The sequence below is a fragment of the Rana temporaria genome, chromosome 12, assembly GCF_905171775.1.
Source record: "Rana temporaria chromosome 12, aRanTem1.1, whole genome shotgun sequence".
Taxonomy (NCBI): Eukaryota; Metazoa; Chordata; class Amphibia; order Anura; family Ranidae; genus Rana; species Rana temporaria.
This window is the reverse complement of record NC_053500.1, coordinates 112,504,292-112,531,166: the sequence shown is the minus strand read 5'-3', so window position 1 is coordinate 112,531,166 and position 26,875 is coordinate 112,504,292. Positions and strand designations below refer to the sequence as shown.

General features: G+C 43.4%; 1 protein-coding gene across 2 annotated transcripts in view; it reads left to right on the top strand.

Moving 5' to 3' along the window:
* SLC12A5 (solute carrier family 12 member 5) overlaps positions 1-26,875 on the top strand; it is a 182,460-nt gene that overhangs the window by 48,680 nt on the left and 106,905 nt on the right. For both annotated transcript variants that reach the window (XM_040330201.1, XM_040330200.1), the window contains exons 2-3: positions 13,244-13,323; positions 22,730-22,861. In XM_040330201.1, the coding sequence (XP_040186135.1) occupies positions 13,244-13,323; positions 22,730-22,861 (212 nt within the window). The remainder of the gene's footprint in view (positions 1-13,243; positions 13,324-22,729; positions 22,862-26,875) is intronic.

Genomic DNA, 26,875 nt, shown 5'->3' with positions numbered 1-26,875 from the left:
CAATTTGGAAAGTGGCATTTGGGTAAAATAGAGAAAAACATATTTAAAGTGGAGTTCCACCGTGAATTAAATATATATTTTTTTTTACATATTCACAGACCTTTAATAATATAAAGAAACATTTGGGGATTTTTTTTTTTTATACTTACCAGAAACGCTGTTGCTATGTAGTGCTCCTAATCTGCCACTTCCTGGTTCGCGGCGCTCCCGTCACTTCCTCCCTCGCCTGTGCTCCTGGGAAATGCAAGTCATCATTTTCCAGGAGTCTGTGGGAGTACTGGGCAGTACTGTGATCAAAAAACGCATTATTTCCCAACAGGAAATGATGCAATTTAAGGTGGTTGCCATAACAACGGGACGGTACCTTCCTCCGTTGCCACCCGTTGTTATGGCAACTTTCAAAACAATCGGCGCTTCGGCTGCCAGAGAATCACGCATGCGCGATATCAAGAGGTGCCTGCTGGTTACCCAGCATGCACCTCTCCATCGCTATTCCCGGAAGAGGTATCGATTGGCCAGAAGAAGATTTACCAAGTTGTGAGTATAAAACACATATATTATCATGACCACAATCCACAATCTTTTTTAATGGTAATAATGCATTATGCTCGTATACCAGAAAAAAAATAAAAGAACATTTTTGTGGCCGGAACTTTGCTTTAAAAATAAATATCCTTAACATACTTTTGATTAAGAAAAAAATAAATGGTCAAAGAAAAAAATAACTCAAGCAATTAAAAGGGCAAATGCCAAATTTTACTTTATATTGGGTACAGTAAACATGCTGTGCCTTTCTTTTCTACATTTCACCACTACTCTAATTTGTTGCCAGGGACCTCCTGTGTGAGATTTAAATTTAATGGGAAATTTGCAACTTAGAACTATTCCTGACCCCTTTGGTCATGTATTTTTATGACTTTTTACTTTTTTTAATTATTTTGGACTCTTTTATCTGGATTTGGTCTTGAGGCCCTTTTAAGTTTCTATGGTTTTGAGCTACGGTTCGAGGGAAGCCTTGCTGTGTGGGAGCCGCCTCACCAGAGTTATTGATTTTGTATGAAGTTTTCCTTCATCTGACTACACATGCAAATCTAATACACACGCTCAACAACAAATGTTCAATGGGAGCTTTTGGTCGGAAATTCCGACCGTGTGTAGGCTCCATCGGACATTTTCTGTCAGAATGTCCGACAACAAAAATTTGAGAGCTGGTTCTCAAATTTTCCGACAACAAAATCCGTTCTCGTAAATTCCGATTATGTGTAGACAATTCCGACGCACAAAATGAATCAAGTACGAGATGGAAGCGTTCGGTCTGGTAAAAATAGCGTTCGTAATGGAGATTTGTCACGCTGTAACGGTCTGAGAAGCACGAGGCTGAAAAACGCGAACCGTCCCTCACCAAACGTCTACTACTACAACTGATATTGAACTTCCTTTTAATGGTGCCGTCGAACGAGTTGTACATCACAGCGTTCTTGGCGATCGAATTTCAGACAACATTTGTGCGACCGTGTGTATGCAAGACAAGTTTGAGCCAACATCCGTCTGAAAAAAAATCTACGGTTTTGTTGTCGGAATGTCCGATCGTCTGTATAAAAGTTCTTAGCATCTCCTTGAGTATGTTGTTCTGCCCTTCAGTTACGGGACAGCTCTCAGTCCTGTAAATTAGTTAATTATGCTATACTGTGGGAACCAAGGGGGAGACTCATGTATACCACCATACTGGAAGTAATGGGTAATTGTTGGGGCTACAGAACAAATTTGTGTGCAACGGTTGCATGGAGAAGGGAAGTAAAAAGGCTTACTGTGTCTGCTATAAGTTAAAGGGGTTGTAAAGGTAATTTTTTTTCCCCCTAAATAGCTTCCTTTACCTTAGTGCAGTCCTCCTTCACTTACCTCATCCTTCCATTTTGCTTTTAAATGTCCTTATTTCTTCTGAGAAATCCTCACGTCCTGTTCTTCTGTCTGTAACTACACACCGTAATGCGAGGCTCTCTCCCTGGTGTGGAGAAAGCCTCTTAAGGGGGGAGGGGCGAGCAGGAGTGTCAGGACGCTCTCTACTTTGCAGATAGAGAAAGGAGCTGTGTGTTAGTGGGCGTCCTGACACTCCTGCTCACCCCCTTCCCCCTCAAGATTCTTTCTCCACACCAGGGAGAAAGCCTTGCATTACTGTGTGGAGTTACAGACAGAAGAACAGGAAGTGAGGATTTCTCAGAAGAAATAAGGACATTTAAAAGCAAAATGGAAGGATGAGGTAAGTGAAGGAGGACTGCACTAAGGTAAAGGAAGCTATTTAGGGATTTTTTTTTTACCTTTACAACCCCTTTAAATCTTTAACTTTGCCACTATGGACAAGTACTCGTTCACTTTAATTATTTCTCTAAAGAGCCAGTCCATCATTGTCTTCATTGCAGTTTGGCTGCTATATCCTGAAGACTCAGTATTCTATTGTCTAAAACTACAATTAGCACTCTAGGGAGTCTCAGCTAATACACATGTCTGAATGCCAACTGACCTTTTACAAGCTGAACACCTGCTGCATTCAACACTAGCATTTGTACCATGAAACTACCACTGCTGCAGATGGGTTGTTGGCGTTCCAGACAGATTTTTACATCCCAAGCTAAAAATTGTATTTCTCTTGGGTGAAGAGGGATGATGCATATTCCTTCTGAAGGAAATTTTCAAGAAAGGAGAGGTTCACGGGACGGTGAAATCTGGTAATGCAGGCCTACCAGATGTGATTCCCTAGGTGACCCAATGTATTTTTGTGATTAGACAGTTCTCTTGACAGGGAATCCTTAAGGCCCGTACACAGGACGGGTTTTTCCAACTGTGTGATGGATGTGTTTTGTCGGATTATCCGACCGCCTGTATGCTCTCATTTCTTTGCTGGAAAATTATAAGATTTGCTGACTGAAGCGAGCTGTCGCCTATACCTTGGATTCCAGAGGGGTGCGAGACATGGACCCACCAGTATTCACCACTTGAGGCCCAGAGGATGTCATATGATGTCCTGGGCTTTGTGTCCTGGGCTGGGCTTTGTGGGGCTATAATATCTGAATGATGTCTGCAGCTACAGGCATCATTCAGATATTGGCATTTTTAGCCGTGATACCCTACACCATAGGAATGATCATAGCGGCTGTTCCGCCGCTTGATCGTTCCTACGGGCGGCGAAAGGGGACGTCCCCCCTCCCACTGCCCTCCAGTGCTTCTACTGACTCACCTGTGCGATCGGTGAGTCGGTTACAGGATCCGACGGCCCCGGATGCCGATCGTAGAGATTTCCGGCGGACCAGATGGTCGCCAGAGTCTCTATGATCGTCGGAGGCCGGGCGCGATGTTATGATGTCACGCCCGGCCTCTGCATTCAAAAAAACGTTGTCTGTGGAGCGGTGATCTTGTTTTTTTTTTAGGTTTCCCAGCCTAGAGGTGAGATGTGTGGTCTTATTTACCCCATATCTCACTGTAAAGAGGTCCTGTCATGCCATATTCCTATTACAAGGCATGTTTACATTCCTTGTAATAGGAATAAAAGTGATCAAAACTTTTTTCTTTAAAGTGTAAAAAAAATAAAAAAAATAAGTAAAATTAACAATAATATATATTTTTTTAAAGTGCCTTGTCCCCGTGTGCTCGCACGCAGAAGCAAACGCATACGTAAGTCCCGCCCACATATGAAAACGGTGTTCAAACCACACATGTGAGAGTGAGAGAAACAATTATACCCCTAGACCTTCACTGTAACTCAAAAATATTTAAAGCTTTATCTATGGGGATTTTTAGGTACCAAAGTTTGGCGTCATTCCACGAGCGTGAGCAATTTTGAAGCGTGACATGTTAGGTATCGATTTACTTGGCGTAACTTCATCTTTCACATTATGCAAAAAAATTGGGCTAACTTTACTGTTTTTTTTTTAAAGCATGAAAGTTTTTTTCCCCAAAAAAATGCGTTTGAAAAATTGCTGCGCAAATACCGTGCGAGATAAAAGGTTGCAATGGCCGCCATTGTATTCTCTAGGGTCTCTGCTAACAAAAACATTTATAGTGTTTGGGGGTTCTATGTAATTTTCTAGCAAAAAAAATTATGATTTTTACATGTAGAAATGAATAGCTAGATTCAGGATGGCGAGCGCATACTTGCGGCGACGTAGCTTATGGCATTTAGGCTACGCCGCCGTAAGTTAGCGAGGCAAGTACATGATTCACAATGTACTTGCCTGCTAAGTTACGGCGGCGTAGCCTAAAACGGGCGGGCGTAAGGGCGCCTAATTTAAATTCGGCTGAGGGGGCGTGTTTTATTATAATTAGGCTTGACCCGACGTGATTGAAGTTTTTTTGGAACTGCACATGCGCCGTGCGCCTACATTTCCCAGTGTGCATTGTGGCTAAGTCCGCCGCACGGGCCTATTGATTTCGACGTGGACGTAAACTACGTAAATCCCTATTCACGGACGACTTACGCAAACGACTATACATTACTATTCCATCTATTTGATTAAATAACTTTAGGCCGCTAATGCGTTACGTAAACGGCGTATCTGTACTGCGTCGGCCGGGCGTACGTTCCTGAATAGGCGTATCTACTGATTTACATATTCTACGCCGACCGCAATGGACGCGCCACCTATCGGTCAGCCTAAAAATTACACTTTAAGATACAAGGGTGTAAGACACTTACGCCGCTCGTATCTGAGCCTAATTTAAGCGTATCTGGTTACCAGAATACGCTTAAATTAGCGCGGGCGCACATTCAGATTTAGGCTGGTGTATCTACTGATACGCCAGCCTAAGTCTCTCTGAATCTGGCTAATTGTGTCAGAATTGGCCTGGGCCTGAAGTTGTTAACATACGTAGTAAAGAACCGTGGGGGGAGTTGGGACCTTTCTATGTTGCTTATTTGAGGGTCCTAAAGCAAATTGGAAATTTCTTTGCTTGTAGAATTAAATTCCCAATTTAAATTCTGTTTTTAGAAAGAACAAATGGAGGTTCCAACATCCTCCCACATTCATTTGTCCTGCTCTTTAGTTATTTTTTAAAAACATGTCTTCACATTTTATTATTTCTTTCCCAGTATAAACTGGAAAAACTTACCATTTTGCAGGGAATGTACTTTGCTGAATGGAGGGAAGGATTGAATACGAAGAGTCTCTATTTAATTGTAATGATAGTTCTGGATAATGACAGAGAAGTCTACATACATAATGAGAGAAGCAGCAGGATGGTAGTTATCAGGGGAATGATGAGGATGATGATGACAGCATACTGGGAGTTACAGACAGATCCGTCTGTTCATTTCTTGACTTTAGTGCTGTGAAATGTCTTAATTGATTCTCTGCTCATCAAGAAGAGAGCGCAGTGCTTGTCCAATGTAGAAGTAATGCTGCTAAATTTGTGCTCGGAGACTTTGGTTCCTGCATTTGGTACAGTTAACTTACATCTGTGTGGTTGTTATGGCTCTGGAGCTTCCCACAGTCCAACATCAGAGCATGACCTTTTGTACTAGTACTCCCTAGTAGGTACTTGTCTTTGTAAGCTTGTGTTATTTACACCGCATACTTTCCTTTGCTTGTAAAGCCCTGGTTTCATCACATTACTGTCTTCTGCAGTATAAACTGAACAAATGTATTTCATATCAGTGATAACGGTCATTAAAGCCCAAAACCACCTTCCTAAGAAATATGAAATAATAATACAGGGCAGTGAACTCATCAAATTTGTAACTAGTTGTAGATACATGGGTTTTATTTTCCATATTCTTGTACAATCAGAGTATCCATGCAACCCTTAGTAAGTTCATTATTATTACAGTAAAACCTTTGTTTGAGAGTAACTTGGTTTGAGAGTGTTTTGCAAGACAGCCAACATTTTTTAATACATTTTGACTTGTAATACAAGCGATGTAGTAGTGTTATGTAACAACTGAGTATAAAAGAAAAGAGAAGTCAGGGGCGTAGATAAGGGGGGGGGTCAGGGGTGTTTAAAATTAAAAGCATGGTGTCCCTGCTCTGCAGCTGCACCTGGCACCAGCGCCAGGCAGCACTGCAGTCAATGGCACACAGAGTGTAATAATGGAGCTCCAGCATATGTAATAGATCATTAGGCATACCCGCACGCATGTTGTGGTACACCGCCAGGCCGGTCTATCGGGCTCAGGCTGAAGGCTGACAGATCTATCACCAGGCAGCACAGTGGGAGCCGGCGGTGCGTGTAGTCATGTCCGCTGCACACCATGTATTCCCGTTGGCTTGCAGTGCCACTCCCACCTTGGGTTTGGGAGAGGAGCTTTGCCTGAGCCTTGGAGTGCAGAGTGCTTGTAAAGTGCTGTGTAGCCGTTGGCCCCCCCACATGGATGGACTGCTGCTACAGCCCTGAGAGAGGTGTCTCTAAGTGCCGATTCACACTACAGCGACTTGAGATCTGACTTGTCAGACCTCAAGTCGCCCCAAGTCGCTTGACATAAGAAATTCCACTATAGTTAATGAGAGCCGTCTCAATGTACACGATTTCAGAAAAGGTTCCGGTACTACTTCAAGCCGACTTCTAGGCAACTTGTACCCAAAGATTTCAATGTAAGTTGCCTCCAAAGTTGGATCTCCATCTTAACTGAAGCAACTTTACAGGAAAAGAAAATAGTTTACCCAGGCAAACCCCTCCCTCCCACAGAGTTGATTATTCTGTGATTGGCTACAGCCAAAATCGCCTGTCCTGGAGGCAACTTTAAGTTACGTTGTAAGTTGCTCGAAGTCGCCTCCAAATTGCCTTGCAAAGTCGCGCTGTAAGTCGGGTTGCCCCTGTGTGAACTGCCACTAAGTGTAGCAACATGGGTACATTAAATGAAGGTACAACATTTAGAAACATATTGCTACACTTAGAGATGCCTCTCTTCTCTTTTATACTCTGTAGCTCCTGCTGGATTTTGCTTCTAATCCCCTTGTGGAGACTTCCATTTGTGGATGGACATTTTATAGTTACACAAACTAATACATTGCTAGAATCTTTTTATATGGACTATAAACTGAAGGACTTATGAATAAATGGTTGAGGAACGAATCATTTGAGTTTCCATTATTTCTTATGGGGAAATTTGCTTTGATATCATGTGCTTTGGTTTGGATTACAAGCATGTTTCCGAAACGAAATATGCTTGCAATCCAAGGTTTTACAGTACTATTATTATTATGCAGGATTTATATAGAGGCAACAGTTTGTGCAGCTCTTTACAATATGAAGGTAGACAGTGCAGTTACAATACAATTCAATACAGGAGGAATCAGAGGGACCTGCTCTTTAAAGCTCACAATCTAAAAGGGAAGGTTAAGTGATACAAAAGGTAATACCTGCAGGGGATAAGTTGGTGGAGAAGGTGGAAATATAGTTGATAGGTGGAGGTGGAATAGGCTTCTCTGCAAAGGAGGGTTTTCAGGGATCATCTAAAAGTAGACAGAGTAGAATAAAGCTGGACAGATTCGGGAAGGGAGTTCCGTAGAATGGGAGAGGCTTGGGAAAAGTCCTGGAGATGAGCATGGAATGAGGTGACAAGGGAGCTAGAGAGCTGGAGGTCTTAGTAAGAATGAAGATAATGATTTGGTTGGTATTTGGAAACTAGGTTATTCATATTTTGCTTGCAGTCGTGGTCATACCTGGAAATGATGCATTCTGAGTTAGTAAAGTTGAAGTTTATTTAAATCCCTAAAAATGAACCTCCCATATTTGCTCCCTTGGTCTGCTAAAATGTACAATTGGAAACATTATGTTATAGCTGTTTGAAAAGTGAAAAAAAAAAGAAAATCAATTGATCTTGTCCACTCAATACTTTGTGTGTTGTAAAAAGAATGTAGAATGTTGCAGTAAGCCACTCCACTCAGCCCATGCCTTCTTAAAGGCACAGGGAGACACCAGAAGCCCAGCAGAGCACAATGGGAAGTCAGGGTGTTCGATGTGTTCCTGCACCCATTCCAGCAAGAAAACAAAAAATTACAACTTTCCCAATTTATAACTAGCGTTTAGAGTAATGCCGCGTACACACGATCGGTCAAACCGATGAGAACGGTCTGATGGATAGTTTTCATCAGACCAAACCGATCGTGTGTAGGCACGTCCATCGGTTAAAAATCCATGCATGCTCAGAATCAAATTGATGCATGCTTGGAAGCATTGAACTTCATTTTTTTCAGCACGTCGCTGTGTTTTACGTCACCACGTTCTGACACGATAGTTTTTTTTAACTGATGGTGTGCAGGCACGACTGACCATCAGTCAGCTTCATCGGTTAACCGATGGAAAAATCCATCAGACCGTTTTCATCGGATGTACCGATCGTGTGTACGCGCAGTGGCGTATCTAGGGCAGTGTTTTTCAACTCCAGTCCTCAAGGCACACCAACAGGTCATGTTTTCAGGATTTCCTTTAGATGAAACGACTGTGGTGATTACTAAGGCAGTGCAACTGATCAAATCACCTGTTCAAAATAATGGAAAGCCTGAAAACATGACCTGTTGGTGTGCCTTGAGGACTGGAGTTGAAAAACACTGATCTAGGGTATGGCAGCCATGGCAGGTGCCATGGGAGCCATATGAAGGGGGCGCTGATGAGTGTCTGGGCAGCAAGGCACTTACCAGGGTATGAGGGTCTCTTTTTCCCTCCTCCTGAGAATAGGCAGGATCTCCTTTTCAGCACCTTTGCTAATGGACAATGGCAACGCTATCCCTGCTGTGTTCAGCCACAACCCTCCCCTGTTCTCCCAGGCTCACCCATTCCATCTGGTCGGGTTGGCAGCACACAAAGAAGAAGGAGGAACATCCGTTTCTCCCTCTCCTCTGTGAAAACTGAGACCTTAAGTGATGCAGTTTTTATCACTACTAGTATTGGTTCTGCATTAACCTGGCCTTGGAGGGCAGAGGAGGGATCAGGGGTCCAATAACCCCCAGATTTCTCCATAAAGAGGATATGTCACTACCCAAGGTATCACAAGGGATGATAAATATCACTAGTTTTGTTAGCTGTTTTTTTGTTAAGGTTATCTGAAAGATGGGTTTCAAATTTTTCGACAGGGGCGCAGTTTCAGTGCTTGCCATAAGTGCTATTTTCACTAGATACGCCTCTGTGTACGCGGCATTTGGATAGGCTTTGCACAAAGCAAGCAATGCACAATTTATATCAAGCACACTTAGGCCAGCCATAGACGAGTGGAAAACTAAACGTTCTGTCGATCGAAAAGTGAAAATGGCGCATATACGATTTTGCTATCATTTGTTTTTCTAAAAAAAATCCAGCATGTTGGATCAGGCATTTTTGATTGCAGCACAAAAAAAAAGGCATGTCACAGCTGGCACAATAATAATGCGAAAAATGAGCAACATGACGATCAACAAGAATTTTTGCTTGGTTTTCAATTTGTCTATGGCCTGAGGTATGAGCTACTTTTGTTCTGCTACAGGAGTATTCAGTAGACAGGTACTCTTTAAATATAAAGTTTGCTCGGAAATATTGGTACTCATAATGGCCACAATGCTTACATTTGGGAGTGAGTGTACAGCCACCTGCATTGGGTAGAATTGCTTGCAAAAAGGAAGAAGAGGTGAGGAGAGGCGTAAGGGGTGCAGGAGGATTTAGAGGTGGGCAGTGGGGGTACTCTAAAGTAGACATTTATTTTCGTCCGAATGCATTTTCGTTCGAATTTCGGGTATTTTTGTTATCGTTTTAACAAACAAAAACGAACGCGCAGGATCCGAAGTCCGAAAGATCCGACATAAAAAAATGCTTTATTTTCTTTTTTGTTGCTACAACAGTTCGATATAGATAGAAGATTCGACATGACGCTGACAATAGCAATCTGTGTCTATCGAACCTGTGGTCGAATGTGCCTAACCTAACTCTATTAGTCCAAGATTATTCTACATAGAGAGAAAAGATTCAACATAGAGAGAGAAGATTCAACATCATAGAGACAGTGTTGGGGTAGACCATTCGACATGAACAATGAAGATTCGACGAAGCAGCGAAAAACATACAAACGTCAAATCAGTCATTGAAGGCTTACAGACGGTCGTTTTTTGTGATGAAAAAAAACGACGTTTTTGAAAATGTCATTTAAAACGATCGTGTGTGGGAGAAAACGTCGTTTTATGTCTTCTGAAAAACGACAAAAAAAAATTCGAACATGCTCGAATTTTTTGTGTCGTTTTTCAAAACGTCGTTTTTTGTTTCACAGAAATTGACCGTGTGTACCAAAAAACGACGTTTAAAACGACGTTTTTATACCCGCGCATGCCCAGAAGGTAGTTTCAATGGAAAAAAGTGGTGAAACGTAACCTCGCTTTGCTAGAGCATTGTGAAAAAACGATGGTGTGTAGTCAACGTCGTTTTTGAAAATTATGTTTCAAAAACGTCGTTTTATTTCATGATTTAAAACGTAGTTTTTTTTTCATCACAAAAAACGACCGTATGTATGCGGCATTATGGTGTTTGTCGAAAGTTCTAAGAAGATTTGACAAGCAGCTAAACTGTACGACGCCGCAATCGTACATTTCCGGTCAAATGCTCGGCCCATAGGCTATAGAAGAATTTAAATGTTGGTTGACTAGTAATAATAATTTATAAATATAATTATTACTAGTGTCATACAACATTAGAATTCTTCTATAGCTTGTAGGTGGAACATTCGACTGGAAATGTACAATTGCGGCTTCGTACAGTTTAGCTGCTCTGTCGAATCTTCTTAGAACATTTGACAGACACCATAAGCCTTCAATGACAGCTTCGACCTTAATTAATTCGGATTTTCGGACAACTGCATTTTTTAACCAATTTAGGACCGGGCCAATATGCTGCTAAATGACCCAAGGGGTTTTTACAATTTTGGCACTGCGTCGCTTTAACAGACAGTTGCGCGGTCGTGCGACGTGGCTCCCAAACAAAATTGGCGTCCTTTTTTCCCCATAAATAGAGCTTTCTTTTGGTGGTATTTGATCACCTCTGTGGTTTTTATTTTTTGCGCTATAAACAAAAATAGAGCGACAATTTTGAAAAAAATTCAATATTTTTTACTTTTTGCTATAATAAATATCCCCCAAAAACATATATACATTTTTTTTCCTCAGTTTAGGCCGATACGTATTCTTCTACCTATTTTTGGTAAAAAAAATCGCAATAAGCGTTTATCGATTGGTTTGCGCAAAATTTATGGCGTTTACAAAATAGGGTATAGTTTTATAATTTTTTTTTTTTTACTACTAATGGCGGAGATCAGCGTTTTTTTCGTGACTGCGACATTATGGCGGACACTTCGGACAATTTTGACACATTTTTGGGACCATTGTCATTTTCACAGCAAAAAATGCATTTAAATTGCATTGTTTATTGTGAAAATGACAGTTGCAGTTTGGGAGTTAACCACAGGGGGCGCTGTAGGAGTTAGGGTTCACCTAGTGTGTGTTTACAACTGTAGGGGGGTGTGGCTGTAGGTCTGACGTCATCGATCGAGTCTCCCTATAAAAGGATCACTCGATCGATGCAGCCGCCACAGTGAAGCACGGGGAAGCCGTGTTTACATACGGCTCTCCCCGTTCTTCAGCTCCGGGGAGCGATCGCGAGGAGGCGGCTAGAAACGAATAGCCGCGCCCTTGTCCCGGATCGCTCCTGAAGCCACGGGAACCGCCGCATGTACCGGGGGGGGTCCTGATCGGACCCCCGATCCACATCTAGGCAGGGACGTACAGGTACGCCAATGTGCCTGTCCGTGCCATTCTGCCGACGTATATGTACATGCGGCGGTCCGGAAGTGGTTAACAAAACAAAATAGATAAAAACGAATTTCGGGAGTAACTAAATAAATTTATTTTTCGGACAAAATATTTCATTGTGCACATGTCTACTGTGCTGAGGTTTATATGTGTCTGCCAGACTTTCACTTATGGCAAAGTGGTTAAAGCATACTTTGTGGGTGCAAGGACTTTAGAATAGGTGTGCTGAGTATACAGTGAGTAGGCTCAGGTTCTAGACTAGTAACTATGTCCCTTTAAGCCCCTCCCACTGTTGCCATGCTCAATATTTGCAAAAACATTCTCCTTGCAAAGCCTAGGGCCTAGTACACACGAGAGGATTTATCCGCGGAAACGGTCCGGAGGTCCGTTTCCGCGGATAAATCCTCTGGCGGATTTTGATCTCCTGGTTGTACTAACCATGAGATCAAAATCCCCGCGGAATTCCGTCCGCGGTGACGTGTCGCGCCGTCGCCGCGATGATGACGCGGCGACGTGCGCGAGGCTGTGATATAAGGACTTCCACGCATGCGTCGAATCATTACGACGCATGCGAGGGATGGATTCGGACGGATTGATCCGGTGAGTCTGTACAGACCAGCGGATCAATCCGTCGGACTGGATTCCAGCGGATCGATTTCTTAGCATGTCAAGAAATTTTGATCCGCTGGAAATCCATCCCCGGGGAAAAAAATCAGCGGAAAAATATCCGCTGGATCATACACACACCATACATACCATACACACCAATTCCAGCGGATCGATCCTCTCGTGTGTACGGGGCCTAGGGGTACCCAGGTCTTATTGAAATGATGCTTAAGAATATTCTTTTTTAAATTCGATTTTTTTGTTTTATTAACAATATGTTAGCTGTTTACTTTTTGCTTTAAAATTATGAAAAAAAATAAAAAAAATAATAAGAACTAGACTTGGCTTTGCAAGACTTTGCTGGCATTTTGGTAATAATCTTCTTCTTGGGTCACGGTACAGTAACAATTTTTTAATTTGAATTAAAAAATATAAGAACCCTTGTTATAGGTCTTCAAAGTACATTCACGTTATCCGCATGTATTTGTCAAATGCTATTGCTAAGTGCATAAACCACTATATGTCCCTTGTGCTTCTGTGGCCTAATAGTAGGTATCACATAGTCGGTAATGGCCATAGTTACACCCTTGGCTATGACCTGCGATCGGGCCCAGGGGGTGAGCAGTATAAATCAGCCCTGACAATTGTGTACATTTCAGATTTGCTCTTCTGCTTTTCACATATTCAGCTCCCTAGATGCAATAAGAGCTTTACTCATGCTCATACATGAGCTCTGCTGTTAATCAGCAGGATGTAGAGACGGACTATGTGCAAACACATAGCTCCTGGGGATATCAAGCCACAGAGTGCAGCTTCTCATTTGCATTTTTGCTGCTCTCTAAATAGGATCAAAATGAATGATGATGCATCTTTTTTTTTTTTTCCAGGAGATGGAAATCCCAAGGAAAGTTCCCCGTTTATCAACAGTTCGGAGATGGATACAGGCAAAAACATGGCTTTGTTTGAGGTAAGAAGCAATCAACAGTAATAGCAATCAACAGCAACGGTTAAATCTTGACTTTTTAAACTAATCTGATCAATGGAAGATGACATTGGGGTAGATCCACGTACCTCCGCTGCGCCCAGCGCAGATGTGAGATACGCTACGCCGCTGTAACTTACCTGGCTTTGGTTTGAATCCTCAATGAATTCGCGCCGAAAGTTACGGCGGCATAGTGTATCTCTCGCGGCGGATTTTAAATTGGGCGGGTAGGGGGCGTGTTTCATTTAAATGAAGCGCGTCTCCGCGCCGAACGAATGGCGCATGCTCCGTCCCTAAAATTTGCATTGCGCTAAATGACGTCGCAAGGACGTCATTGTTTTCAACGTGAAAGTAAATGGTGTCCAGTCCCATTCACGGACGACTTACGCAAACAACGTAAAATTTTCAAAATTAGACGCGGGAACGACGGCCATACTTAACATTGAGTACGCCACCAGATAGCAGCTTTAACTTTACGCCGGAAAAAGCCGAACGGAAACAACGTAAAAAAATTCGACGCCCGCTCGTACGTTCGTGGATCGTCGGAAATAGCTAATTTGCATACTCGACGCGGATTACGACGTGAACGCCACCTAGCGGACACCGAAAAATTGCATCTAAGATCCGACGGCTTTTTACACTGGAGTGAATGGAGCGGTTCTTTCAGGGCGCTTTGCAGGCGTGATTTTTAGCATTATAGCACCTGCAAAGTGCCTCAGTATTTAAAGTGGAGGTTCCCCCTAAAAAAAAATTCTAACAATACATTGAGAAGACTGATTACACTGCGGGTATGCTGGTTTTTTTTTCCGTACATACCTCGTTATCGCCGTTTCATCCCTCGGCTTCCGGGTATGATTCTTGCTGGACCTAGTTGATTGACGTTCCTCCGACCGGCGCATACTGCGCATCACGACTTTCCGACAGAAGCTGAACGTCATTGCACAGGCGCCGTATAGAGTCGGCTCTATACGGCGCCTGCGCAGCGACGTTCGGCTTCTTTCAAGTATGCGTCGGTCGGAGGAACGTCAATCAACTAGGAACGCCCAGCCCCGCTAGAATCATACCCGGAAGCCGAGGGATGAAACGGCGATATCGAGGTATGTACAAAAAAAAACCAAAAAAAACAGCATACCTGCAGTGTAATCAGTCTTCTCAATGTATTGTTAGAATTTTTTTTTAGGGGGAACCTCCACTTTAAGGGGTCTTAGGCCTAGGCATTTTGCGGGTCTGTCCCAGGTCCCAGGTACCTTCATTCCAGGACAATACAGTGTCCCAGAATGAAGCTGACACAGCCACCCCCAATCCTCCCCTCTATCTGTTGCCCCCAAAAAAGGCCACCACATCGCCGCTTTACTTACTGACAGCACTTGTCCTGGCCGGGAATGTCTGGAGAGGCACAATCCCCTCCCCCTGGTTGTGATTGGAGAAATCATAAATCCCACCTCCTGTGTCTAAAGCCAGCGTTGGAACAAGGTAAAATGGGTCTTGGCCAGTGAGTAAGGTGGCGATGTGGCTGCCGTTTTTGGGGGCGTGACCAGTTCTTCTGGGTAGAGCGCGCATCCGCTGCCCCAGCTGTGCTGTGATTCATTACAGCATAAGCTGATTTTTGGGAAGGGGGTCCCTGAATGGCCGTTTGGAAATGTGGTCACCCTACTTAGGCCTGGTTCACACCTATGCAGGTTTCAGTTGGTGTATATCCCAGGTGCATTTTGCATTTGTCAATACACATTTTTGATCCATTGAAGTCTATGGAACCATAAACAACCTGCGGGTCCCTGCCCCTTTTTTTATAAAATGCACAGATGTGAATGTGACCCCTAGGAACCTTTTTAAATGGACTGTAGTGTGTTTTTGCAAAATTCAAAACACACTACAGCACCCCCTCCTAGTTTTATGGTTAACTGTCCCCAATCTCAACAGGGCCTGCTCATGTGCTCCGTAGGGCTGGATTGACACCTATGCAGTTTTAGTGATTCTGCAGATTTGCACTACAGAACATGTTCCATAGGAAACTGTGTTAAATGGACTGTAGTGCAAATCTGCAAAAAGCACTGAAACTGCATAGGTGTGAACAGGGGTCAAGTCCTGGGGAAAAAAGTGTGGGAACTCCCACCCAAGATCCACTCCCCCACCAAAAAAAAAATTATACGCTCATATGCATAATTACTAAACCGCAAGTTCTTTCTAAATCCCGAGATAACTCGCGGCAGACCTCCGCAATGTCTCCTGGGAACAATGACAAAAGCTCCCAGGAGACATTGCGGCATCGAGGAAGTGACACAATACCCGCACACTACCCGATGACTCCATATACAGGAAGCGGCCAGTAACATAAAGGATTACTAAGGTTCGCCTGCCCCTGACAGTGACTTGGGCTGGGCATCACCGCTTAGTGAAGAATTGGCTCGGGCGGCTCGGCTGCTTGAGGCTGCTCTAATTCTGCAAAGGGAACTGAGTTCCTGCTGTGAAAAAAGTGCAGGAACTCCGTTCCCATGCGTTCCCGCAGGACTTGAGCCCTGGGTGTGAATCCAGCCTAAGTCTGTTCACTCCTCTGAACTCCCAAGCAGAAACTCGTGTTCAGAAGACTATACAAATGAATAGGATTGCAGGGTGCATGGGTAGGCCCAAAAGACATGTGATCAGTAATCGGTTAGCAATATCCCATTGGATCAGGACATGTGAGTATATCATTAGAGTGGAAGTTGGTGGCAGGGGGTGCTCCAATATAAGTGTACCTGAACCAAGGGTTTTTAAAACCCAAGGCCAGTTAAAGCATTTTCTTTTGGAGTCAGGGGGATACGTCCTCTGTCAAGTTCTTATTGCTGTCTGTATCCCTATAGAGAACATTTTGATACCTTACTTAAATGCTTAGGTTGTTTTTTTTTATAACCTAACCCTGCTTTAAACTTTATCCCTGACCTGTCTGGTGTGTACCTTGGCCTTCATGATGCTGTTTGCTCACAAAGGGTAACTAACAAACCTCTGAGAGCATCACAGAACAGCTTTATTTATATTGAGATTAAATTACACACAGGTGGACTCTATTAACTAATTAGGTGACTTCTGAAGGCAAATGGTTCCACTAGATTATAGTTAGGAGTATCAGAGTAAAGGGGGCTGAATACAAATGCACGCCATACTTTTCAGATATTTATTTGAAAAAATTTGGAAAACCATTTATAATTTTCCTTCCATTTCACAATTATGTGCCACTTTGTGTTGGTCTATCAGAAAAATCCCAATAAAATACATTTACGATTTTGGTTGTAACATGGCAAAATGTGGAAAGTTCAAAGGGTATGAATACTTTTTTAAGGCGCTGTATATCTAAAGACAAAGGGGCAGATCCACATACATCTGCGTGGGCGCAGCATATGTGAGATACGCTACGCCGCTGTAACCTACTTTTATTTTCTTTGAATCCTGAAAGAATTTGCGCCGTAAGTTACGGAGGCGTAGTGTATCTCTCGCGGCGTAAGGGCCCGGAATTCAAATTGGGCGGGTAGGGGGCATGTTTCATTTAAATAAAGCGTGTCCCCGCGCCGAACGAAGTGCGCATGCCCCGTCCGTCAAAACACCCAGGGGGCATTGCTCCAAATGACGTCGCTAGGACGTCATTGTTTTCGACGTGTACGTAAATGGCGTCCAGCCCCATTCATGGACGACTTACGCAAACGACGTAAAATTTTCAAAATTATACTTGGGAACGACGGCCATACTTAACATTGAGTATGCCACCAGATAGCAGCTTTAACTATACGCCGGAAAAAGCGAACGGAAACGACGTAAAAAAAATTGTCGGCCGGTCGTACGTTCATGGATCGTCGGAAATAGCTCATTTGCATACTTGACGCGGATTACGACGGGAACGCCACCCAGCGGACGCCGAAAAATTGCATCTAAGATCCGAAGGCGTACGAAGACGTACGCCTGTCGGATCTAACCCAGATGCCGTCGTATCTTGTTTTGAGGATTCAAAACAAAGCTACGACGCGAGAATTTTGAAATTACGCCGGCGTATCAATAGATACGCCGGCGTACTTTCTTTGTGGATCTGCCCCAAAGGTGTTTATTTTTCATTTTGGACAGAGTAGAAAAATGTTAAAAAAGCCGACAGTTTGTTTTTTTGCCATCTGTGTCTTATTAAAAAGATTCCCCTTCAATTCTTGTCTTATGCGTTTAATGAGAGGTGAGGGAATGTCTTTCAAAAATGAGGGAAATCTCCTTCTAGACAGTTGTCATGGTAACAAATGTCCCCACTGGAAGATTTTCCTTCTATATCTCTTCTGGTGGCAACTCAAAATTGTGGATTTATCCTTACTTTTATTCCCAGTGATATTAGTGATTAGGACATTTTAAGAAGTTAAATCTCCCCAATGGGACAGAGACAGCTAAAAAAAAAATCCCAGGATGTAGAAGAAAGGTTTGGGACACAGAATGTCTTACAGCACTAAATGTTCTTAGGTTTTAAGCAGTAGAGGGAATGATTTTTCTCAGACAGCCGAATGGTGCCTGAAGGCTGGCTGTTTGCTTAAAGAGGTTGTAAAGGTAATTTTTTTTCCTAAATAGCTTCCTTTACCTTAGTGCAGTCCTCCTTCACTTACCTCATCCTTCCATTTTGCTTTTAAATGTCCTTATTTCTTCTGAGAAATCCTCACTTCCTGTTCTTCTGTCTGTAACTCCACACAGTAATGCGAGGCTTTCTCCCTGGTGTGGAGTGTCATGCTCGCCCCCTCCCTTGGGCTACAGGAGAGTCAGGACGCTCTCTACGTTGCAGATAGAGAAAGGAGCTGTGTGTTAGGCCGGGTACTCACGAACAAACATGTACGGTGAAAGCGGTCCGTCGGACCGTTTTCACCGTACATGTCTGCCAGAGGGCTTCTGTACGATGGTTGTACACACCATCGTACAGAAGTCCGCGCGTAAACAATACGCGGGGCGTGTCCGCGTCGTCGCCGCGACGATGACGCGGCGATGACGCGGAGACGTGGGCGGGCCTGCCATTTAAAGGCTTCCACACATGCGTCGAAGTCATTTGACGCATGCGAGGGACGGCGGGCGCCTGGACATGTACGGTAGGTCTGTACTGACGACCGTACATGTCCGAGCGGGCAGGATTCCAGCGGACGGTTTTAAAACACGTCCAGGAATATTTGTCCGCTGGGAAAAGGCCCGACGGGCAAATGTTTGCTGGAATTCGGCCCGCTCGCGCCCACACACGACCGAACATGTATGCTGAAACTGGCCCGCGGACCAGTTTCAGCATACATGTTTGGTCGTGTGTACGGGGCCTTAGTGGGAGTCCTGACTCTCCTGTAGTAGGGAGGGGCGAGCACGACACTCCACACCAGGGAGAAAGCCTCACATTACTGTGTGGAGTTACAGACAGAAGAACAGGAAGTGAGGATTTCTCAGAAGAAATAAGGACATTTAAAAGGAAAATGGAAGGATGAGGTAAGTGAAGGAGGACTGCACTAAGGTAAAGGAAGCTATTTAGGGGAAAAAATTGTACCTTTACAACTCCTTTTAAAGAGGTTGTAAACCTCCGCCATGAAATCTGATGTACCCCTGTAGGGGCTGCTGAATGATGTGGCCCACCTGTCACCTTGCCCAGACCGGCATTCCTTTCCCAACACCTTGGAGACAATGAACAGTCCATATGTTTGTTTTTGGTATTCCTTTTAAGGGATTTGAACTTGGATAGGAATATATTGGATGCCCAGTAGAACAAGCAGTTGGTTGATTGTATATCAATCAGTTGGCACAACAATACACACTTGGCTTCTCCAGTCTCCTCCAGCACATCTCTTGCTTGCAGACTGTTACTTTCTCTCTCCTGCACAAAACTTAACTCCAGGCACAGCTAGCACATGGTTAGGTCCAACTCTGACTCAGTCAGGCCTCAGCAACTGCCTTTTGCAGGCAGGGACCGCGAGTCCCTTTTGGTGTAGCAAAAACAGAAAAGGAAGTCTTTAGTGCTAGCTGTCCTATGGTGTATTACTGCTCCCAGTATGCCCTCTTCAGGCCCTGGCAACCCTCCTGACTGCAGCTGCCCGACTTCACTGCCCGTGACATTGCAATCCTCACTGGATCCACACCCAGCTCTGACTGTTTCCTCTCAGTCTTCTCTGGCATGTCTCTCCAGTCCTCCCGATAGCATATGTCACTCACCAGCCCTCAAGCCCTCAAGGCTGCGTTTGATGGCATGGCACAGTGGTGCGAATTGATGGCATAGTGACTGCATTTGATGGCATGGCACAGTGGTGACAATTGATGGCACAGTGGCTGCGTTTGATGGCATGGCACAGTGGTGTCAATTGATGGCACAGTGGCTGCGTTTGATGGCATGGCACAGTGGTGACAATTGATGGCACAGTGGTTGCGTTTGATGGCATGGCACAGTGGTGACAATTGGTGCCACAGTGGCTGCGTTTGATGGCATGGCACAGTGGCTGTGTTTGATGGCATGGCACAGTGGTGATAATTGATGGCACAGTGGCTGCATTTGATGGGCACAGTGAGGCTGCAATTTTTTTTTTTTTTTGCGCCCCCAAAATTTTGAGCACCAGCCGCCACTGTTAGGCAGGCTATATATATTATGAATTTCAGAGACAGTGTTGACAGGAGAATCAGCAGTATTCTCCCAGCGGGGGAGGGGTTCAGGGAAGCCTATGATTATTGCTAGCAGCTTTACCAGCCAATAGTGGTGATCACAAGAGAATCTGGCAGAGTAGTTGTACCGAAATTGATCGATTATTAAACTTGGTACATTCAGCCTGCCCATTAACAGTTTGAACCATGTATGGCCGGCCTTAGTTGGGGAAAGGAAAATCTTTTTAGAGCAAAATATTTAGGCAGTAACCACAGCTTTTTCATGCATGAAGAAAAATTGAAGAATTACAATTTTTTTTTTTTTTTTAAAACATGTTATACTTTACCTGGTTTGTGCAATGGTTTAGCACAGAGCAGCCCCAAACCTCCTTTTCTGGGATCCCCGCTAGCGATTCACAGCTCCTCCTTCCTTCTGAGTGCCCCCATAGCAGGCTGTTTGCTATAGGGGCACTCATGCTGCCTCGTGCCAATGCCTCCCTCTGCTGCTTCCATTACCAGTAAGGAGAGAGAGGAGAGTACAGCTGCTCTCAGACACAGCGTTTGATTGAGATCAGACTCATGGAAGTATTTAGTGCTGATGGGGTAAGGTGAACATGGAAGGTTTTTTACCCTATTGCAGAGAATGCATTGAGTAAAAAAAAATGTAATCCTTTAAAATCACGTTATTGCACAAACAAATAATTGTTAAATCTTATCTAACCTTAAGAGCAATAATTGTATATATTGCAGCTTACCAGTCTAAATAAGTGGATGCATTAGTACTGTTTTTGTTTCAAGCTTTTTTCTTTATTTGTACATGGTTCCGTAGATTCATTCGTATTTTCAGTCGTATGTTCATATGACATCTATAACAATTTGTTATAGATGTCATATGAACATGCGACTGAAAATACGAACAGAAAAAGGATTTTCGTCATTTTGTACTTTCGTAAATATATTGTGGGATTCGCGGGACTTTCAACACGCGGCTCATCCATATTAACTATTGTTAAGCCCCATACACTTGGTCAGACTTTTTTAACAACAAACATAAAAACGATCGTTTTCTGTTCGTTCTCAGAAAATTCGTTCGTTTTTAAACTCCATCAGAAAACCATTTTTGGGTTCAAAAGTCTGGCCAACTGATCTCCCTTCAGATGAAAATCCACAGAAAAGTTTATTTGGCTTTACTGTACTACTCAAAAGAGAAGCTGCTTCACTAACTACACTCACTGCCCATTCAAAAAAAACGAAAATGACATCTATAACAAAAGATTTGCATTCTGTATTTTGAATCCTTTTTCTTTTGGTATTTTCAGTCATATGTTCATATGACATCTATAACAAAAGATTTGCATTCTGTATTTTGTTTGAATCCTTTTTCTGTTCGTATTTATAGTCTTATGTTCATATGACATCTATAACAAAAGATTTGCATTCTGTATTTTGAATCCAAAATACGAACAGAAAAAAGGAATTCAAAATACAGAATGCAAATCTTTTGTTATAGATGGCATATGAACATAAGACTGAAAATACGAACAGAAAAAGGATTCAAACAAAATACAGAATGCAAATCTTTTGTTATAGATGTCGTTTTCGTTTTTTTGCTGTTTTCGTTTTGTCGTATTTTCGTCGGATCGTTCGTATTTGCGGTTGTTCGTTATGCGGCTCATTCGTAATCCCGTCGTTTTCGTATTTTGGTGCTTTAATTTTTTCGGATGTACACATTATTCCGCGGGTACGAAAATAACATTCGTACGAACGGGAATGCACATATCTAGTACCTGGTAATCCTGACAGTAACACACTTCCTGTCCTATGGTGACCATGCTGATTCACTGTACTTAGTGTTGGGGCAAGGCCATCCAGTGCCCATGGCCAAAGTGCACCCCACCACAGTTCCCTTAAGGTCAGGGTGCCCACATCTTTGCAATAAACCACTGCGCAGAGGGCAGTCGCCCCCTCCTGCCCGCCCCTTGTCCCGGCCCTGACTGTACTGCACTGTGGCAGTTTTCCCACCCTAGATCAGGACTACAGAAACCTTCCCCTCTCCTCTTCTCTGCAACATTAATTATATAATTTAAAGGCTAGATGAAAAGTTCAGTGCAAATTAAAAAAAAAAAATTGTGGTTAAATAGGGTATGCATTTATATGGGATTTACTTAAGATCTAACAGAAACATTTTGGGCTGAAAAAGGACCAAGAGTCTTGGTTACAAAGAGGGACTGTCCCCTCAAATGTAGGATATTTGTGAGCTTGCAACTGCCTCCCCATATACTGTTGGACACCATGATGTAAAAGGGAGCCATGTAGGATTTCAGCATCTTTAAGCCGCGTACACACGATCAGTCCATCCGATGAGAATGGTCTGATGGACCGTTTTCATCGGTTAACCGATGAAGCTGACTGATGGTCCGTCGCGCCTACACACCATCGGTTATAAAACCCATCGTGTCAGAACGCAGTGACGTAAAACACAACGACGTGCTGAAAAATACGAAGTTCAATGCTTCCAAGCATGCGTCGACTTGATTTTTAACAGATGGTTGTGCCTACTAACGATCGGTTTTGACCTACCCGTTAGGAATCCATTGGTTAAATTTAAAGCAAGTTGGCTTTTTTTTAACCGATGGTTAAATAACCTATGGGGCCCACACACGATCGGTTTTGACCGATGAAAACGGTCCATCAGACCGTTGTCCTCTGTTTAACCTATCGTGTGTACGAGGCCTAATACTTTGATGCCTTTTATAGCTTTACCTAACCTACACTTCTTTTTTAATGTCTTGTACTACAGGAGGAAATGGACACAAGTCCTATGGTCTCCTCACTTCTTAGCGGTTTGGCCAACTATACCAATCTGACGCAAGGTGTACGGGAGCATGAAGAAGCAGAGAACAATGAAGGGGCAAAGAAGAAGCCAATCCAGGTGAGACTCCATTTTTTTTCTAAAGATGCTTACCGTTATTCTGTAATATACTGTATACTGAATATCTATTTCCAGAAAATCCATTCTAAATCCAATATAAACCAGATTCTGTTCTTCAGAGTTCATCATCTTACACTATAGGACTCTCATAGGCAAAATGTAATTTCAAATGCAAAATTAATTATAACCATTACAAAAAAGTCAGATAGGAAGGAGAAAGTACATTCAAAAAATAAGTGCATTTTAATACAAAGTGCATTTATCCTTGTTACCCCTTTCTCCTAACCTAATACACCGCCCCTCCCTCTCCTCCTTATCCTCCTCCTTCACCACCCTCCACAGATGCAAACTTACTTCAATCTGAAAGCAGTGGTAAAATACTGCATTATGGCCACTAGATGTAGGTGAGGAGCGTTGTAACTAATAAATAGTTACATTTATTTGCCTATTCTCTATAAGAACATTTGTTTTTGCCAAATTTACATTGTACATGCAGATTTGCTGGATGAATAGCTATTTGAATTTATTTTAAAATACCACCATTTGTTGAATAAAATGGAGGAGTTCTTTAAACAGCTTTTATCGGCAAAGGCTAACCAACAGCAGACTAATCAACTACTGCAAAAGGTGAACTGCTTAGACGCCCAACAAATGCAACAACTGACTGAAGCCCACTCGGCAACAGAAGCAAGTGAACTGGTCTCTACACAAGCGGATACAGGCCCTGTTGGAGAGGCAGATGGTGGCATCTACACCTCAACAGATAGATGGTAGAGAGTCCTTTACAGAAATTGTCTCATGAAGGGTGATGTTGAAGCCTACTTCAGAGCCGCAGAACATGAGAAGCTATCCGAGGAGCAGTGGGTTGATGTCCTAGCATCCTTTTTAATAGGGGAGCTTTAAAAGGCCTACTTTGACCAAAAAACTCAGGATGCCAAGAATTATCCCCAAACTCGGACGGGAAATCCTAGCCAGATTTACCATAACTATCCAAGCACAGTGTGTTTACATAGGGATATGGCTATGGGAAGCCTTTCAAAGTCCTAGATGTATGATTTATACCACCTTAAAAACAAGTGGTTGCAGACAGGGGAGCCAAATTCTGCTTAGATTGTGGAGCAAGTGGTCTGTGGCTGTTACAGTAGAGCCCTTAAGATACAGTGGTGGCGGTGCAATAGACATAAAGACTCCAAGGGCCAGATCCACGTACCGCGGCCCTTCTTTACGTCCGGCGTAGTGTATCTCAGATACACTACGTCGCCGTAACTTACAGCGTATTTCCCGTATCCACAAAGAATTTGCGCCCTAAGTTACGGCGGCGTAGTGTAACTGTGTCGGCGTAAGGGCGCGCAATTCAAATGGATGAGATGGGGACGTGTTTTATGTTAATACGTCTTGACCCAACGTAAATTATGTTTTTTTCTGAACGGCGCATGCGCCGTCCGTGGGGGTATCCCAGTGCGCATGCTCCAAATTAACCCGCAACAAGCCAATGCTTTCGACGTGAACGTCATTCTACGCAAAGCCCTATTCACAAACGTTTTACGCAAACAACGGAACATTCGACGCTGGCCCGATGTCCATACTTAACATTGACTACGCCTCATATAGCAGGGGTAACGTTACGCCAAAAAAATCCTTACGGAAACTACGTAAGAAAATGCGCCGGCCGGACATACGTTTGTGGATTCGCGCATCTAACTAATTTTCATACTCGACGCGGAAATCGACGGAAGCGCCACCTAGCGGCCAGCGTAAATATGCACCTTAGATCCGACGGCGTACTAAGACGTACGCCAGTCGGATCTAGCCCGGCTTCAGGCGTATCTTGTTTTGTGGATACAAAACAAAGATACGCCGAAGCAACCTAGCAGTTACGCGGCGTATCAATAGATACGCCAGCGTAACTGCTTTGTGGATCTGGCCCCAAGAGTGTAGATGAGCTGGTGTTCCTTATGGAGCAACATACTGCTACCAGGGTCTATCTCTGGGATCTGCCTTCCAAGTTGGTAAACCCTGGAAAAAGGAAAACATCAACCTCGAGTAAGGGATTAACGGGCACCTAAGTTGCCATATATGAAGGTCTCCTCGCCCAAAATAAAGTATGTTCCTTGTTAGAGACATATTAGGTGCTGGCCGTGCCAAGGACTCGGACATGTAGCTGGCAATTGTTGGCTAGTTAATGTTGGCATTTTTAAACTTGCCTGGGATTCCCATCTACAGAAGGCAGTTTTAGATTCCATCTGTAAGCCTGGGTTAACAGCCAATCAAAAAATGTTGCCGTAGGCCTGGAAGAAGCCTGGTATTTGGGATACAGCATTAGCTGGGAGTTCATGAAGTCTCCAATGGACAAGAATGAAGCAATTAAATGCTGGCCCAAGCCAGTGTGAAAAGAACAGCCAAGAACCTTTCTAGTGATTGTAGAATGCTACCAGAGGTCTATGACTAACTTTGTGACTATTCTAGAGTTGAAGGCATAAGAAACCAGTATTAACCACCCCTAACTTCAATCAAACATTTTTTTGACTGAACAAACAGATACAAACAGATAATGGCCTGGGAGCAGTTTTGTCTCAGGAAGTTAATGGGGAAGAACATCCAGTAATATACCTTAGCCGAAAATTACCCTCTTGCTGTTAGGAACTATTCAATCGTTGAAAGGGAGTGCCCAGCCATGAAGTGGGAACTACAGTCATTGAGGTATTACCTTTTGGGCAAAGAATTTCAATTGATTACAGATCATTCTTCATCATTTATTAATTACTTTGCAGAACAAAGGGAGCAATGAAAGGGACTGGAGACCATTTTTGGCTCTGCGAGACTTTCAATTTTAACCACCTGCCTACTGGGCACTTTCACCCGCAGGCCAGTTTTCGGCTTTCAGTGCTGTCGCTCTTTGAACAACAAGTGGCTAGTCATGTAGCACTGTACCCAAATAAAATATTTAGCATTTTTTTTAGACAGATAAAGCTTTCTTTTGGTGATATTTAATCACCACTGGGGTTTTTATTTTTTGCTAACTAAACTTTGTTTTTATTATAAAATTTTGTAAATAAGTAATTTTTTTTTTCACTGATGAGGCTGCACTGGATGGCCACTATTGAGGCTTGACTTTTACGTTACACAGATGGACACTGATTGGCACTGATGGGGCTTCATTGATCACCAGGGCACTAATTATCAGTGCCCTGATTATCAGTGTAAATTTCCCCTGTCCCAGGATAGCTGGTTATTGGCTTTCCTTTCCTTACACTAATGAGCTGTGATTTGGCACAGCTGATCACATGGTAAAGGGCCACTATGATTAGTCCTTTACCTCGATCGGTGATCAGCTGTGTCCGACGGAGGCACGCAGAGGGGTTGGGTTTTTTGGAGAACATCAATTGACGCCCTTCCAGAACTGGACTACAATGCTGTATGTAGCCGTCTTTCCTGTTCTGGGTCCTGGAACTCAAAGGCTTTCTTGAACTTTGGATGGAAAAAAGATTTTGTTCCTAGGTTCACATCCTACCTGGTAACCATACTTTATTAGTCTCAGCTATGCACAGTCTTTTATATACAGAAGCTGACTATCGTTTAGGACTCTCATGCTCTTTCTGCTATGGAGACATGCTGCTGTGTGAAAATCCTAACTGCTGACAGAAATCTAAAAGGGTAGATGTGTTGCCTGTTTGTTTTGGGGAACCTATTAGGGGCACCCAGTTATTCAGAAACTGAGCAGAGTTTAGTTAGTTGCTTGAACGAGCAGATGTTTTGGTTGATGCTATAGACTCGCTGTACAAATCCCTCCTGCAATAAAAAAACTTGTTTGTTTTCTGCATTGCTGAATAGAAGTGAAGGACAAACCTGCTTGACTGTTCCTGGGTATCCCTGTCTCGTGCATGGCTTACTGCTGCCACCTCCAGTTGAACCTGCTCCCTTACAATATATACAGTATTAGCTGGATTCAGGTAGAGCGGCGTATGTTTAAGCCGGCGTAACGCATCCCATTTGCACTACGCCGATGTAACATAG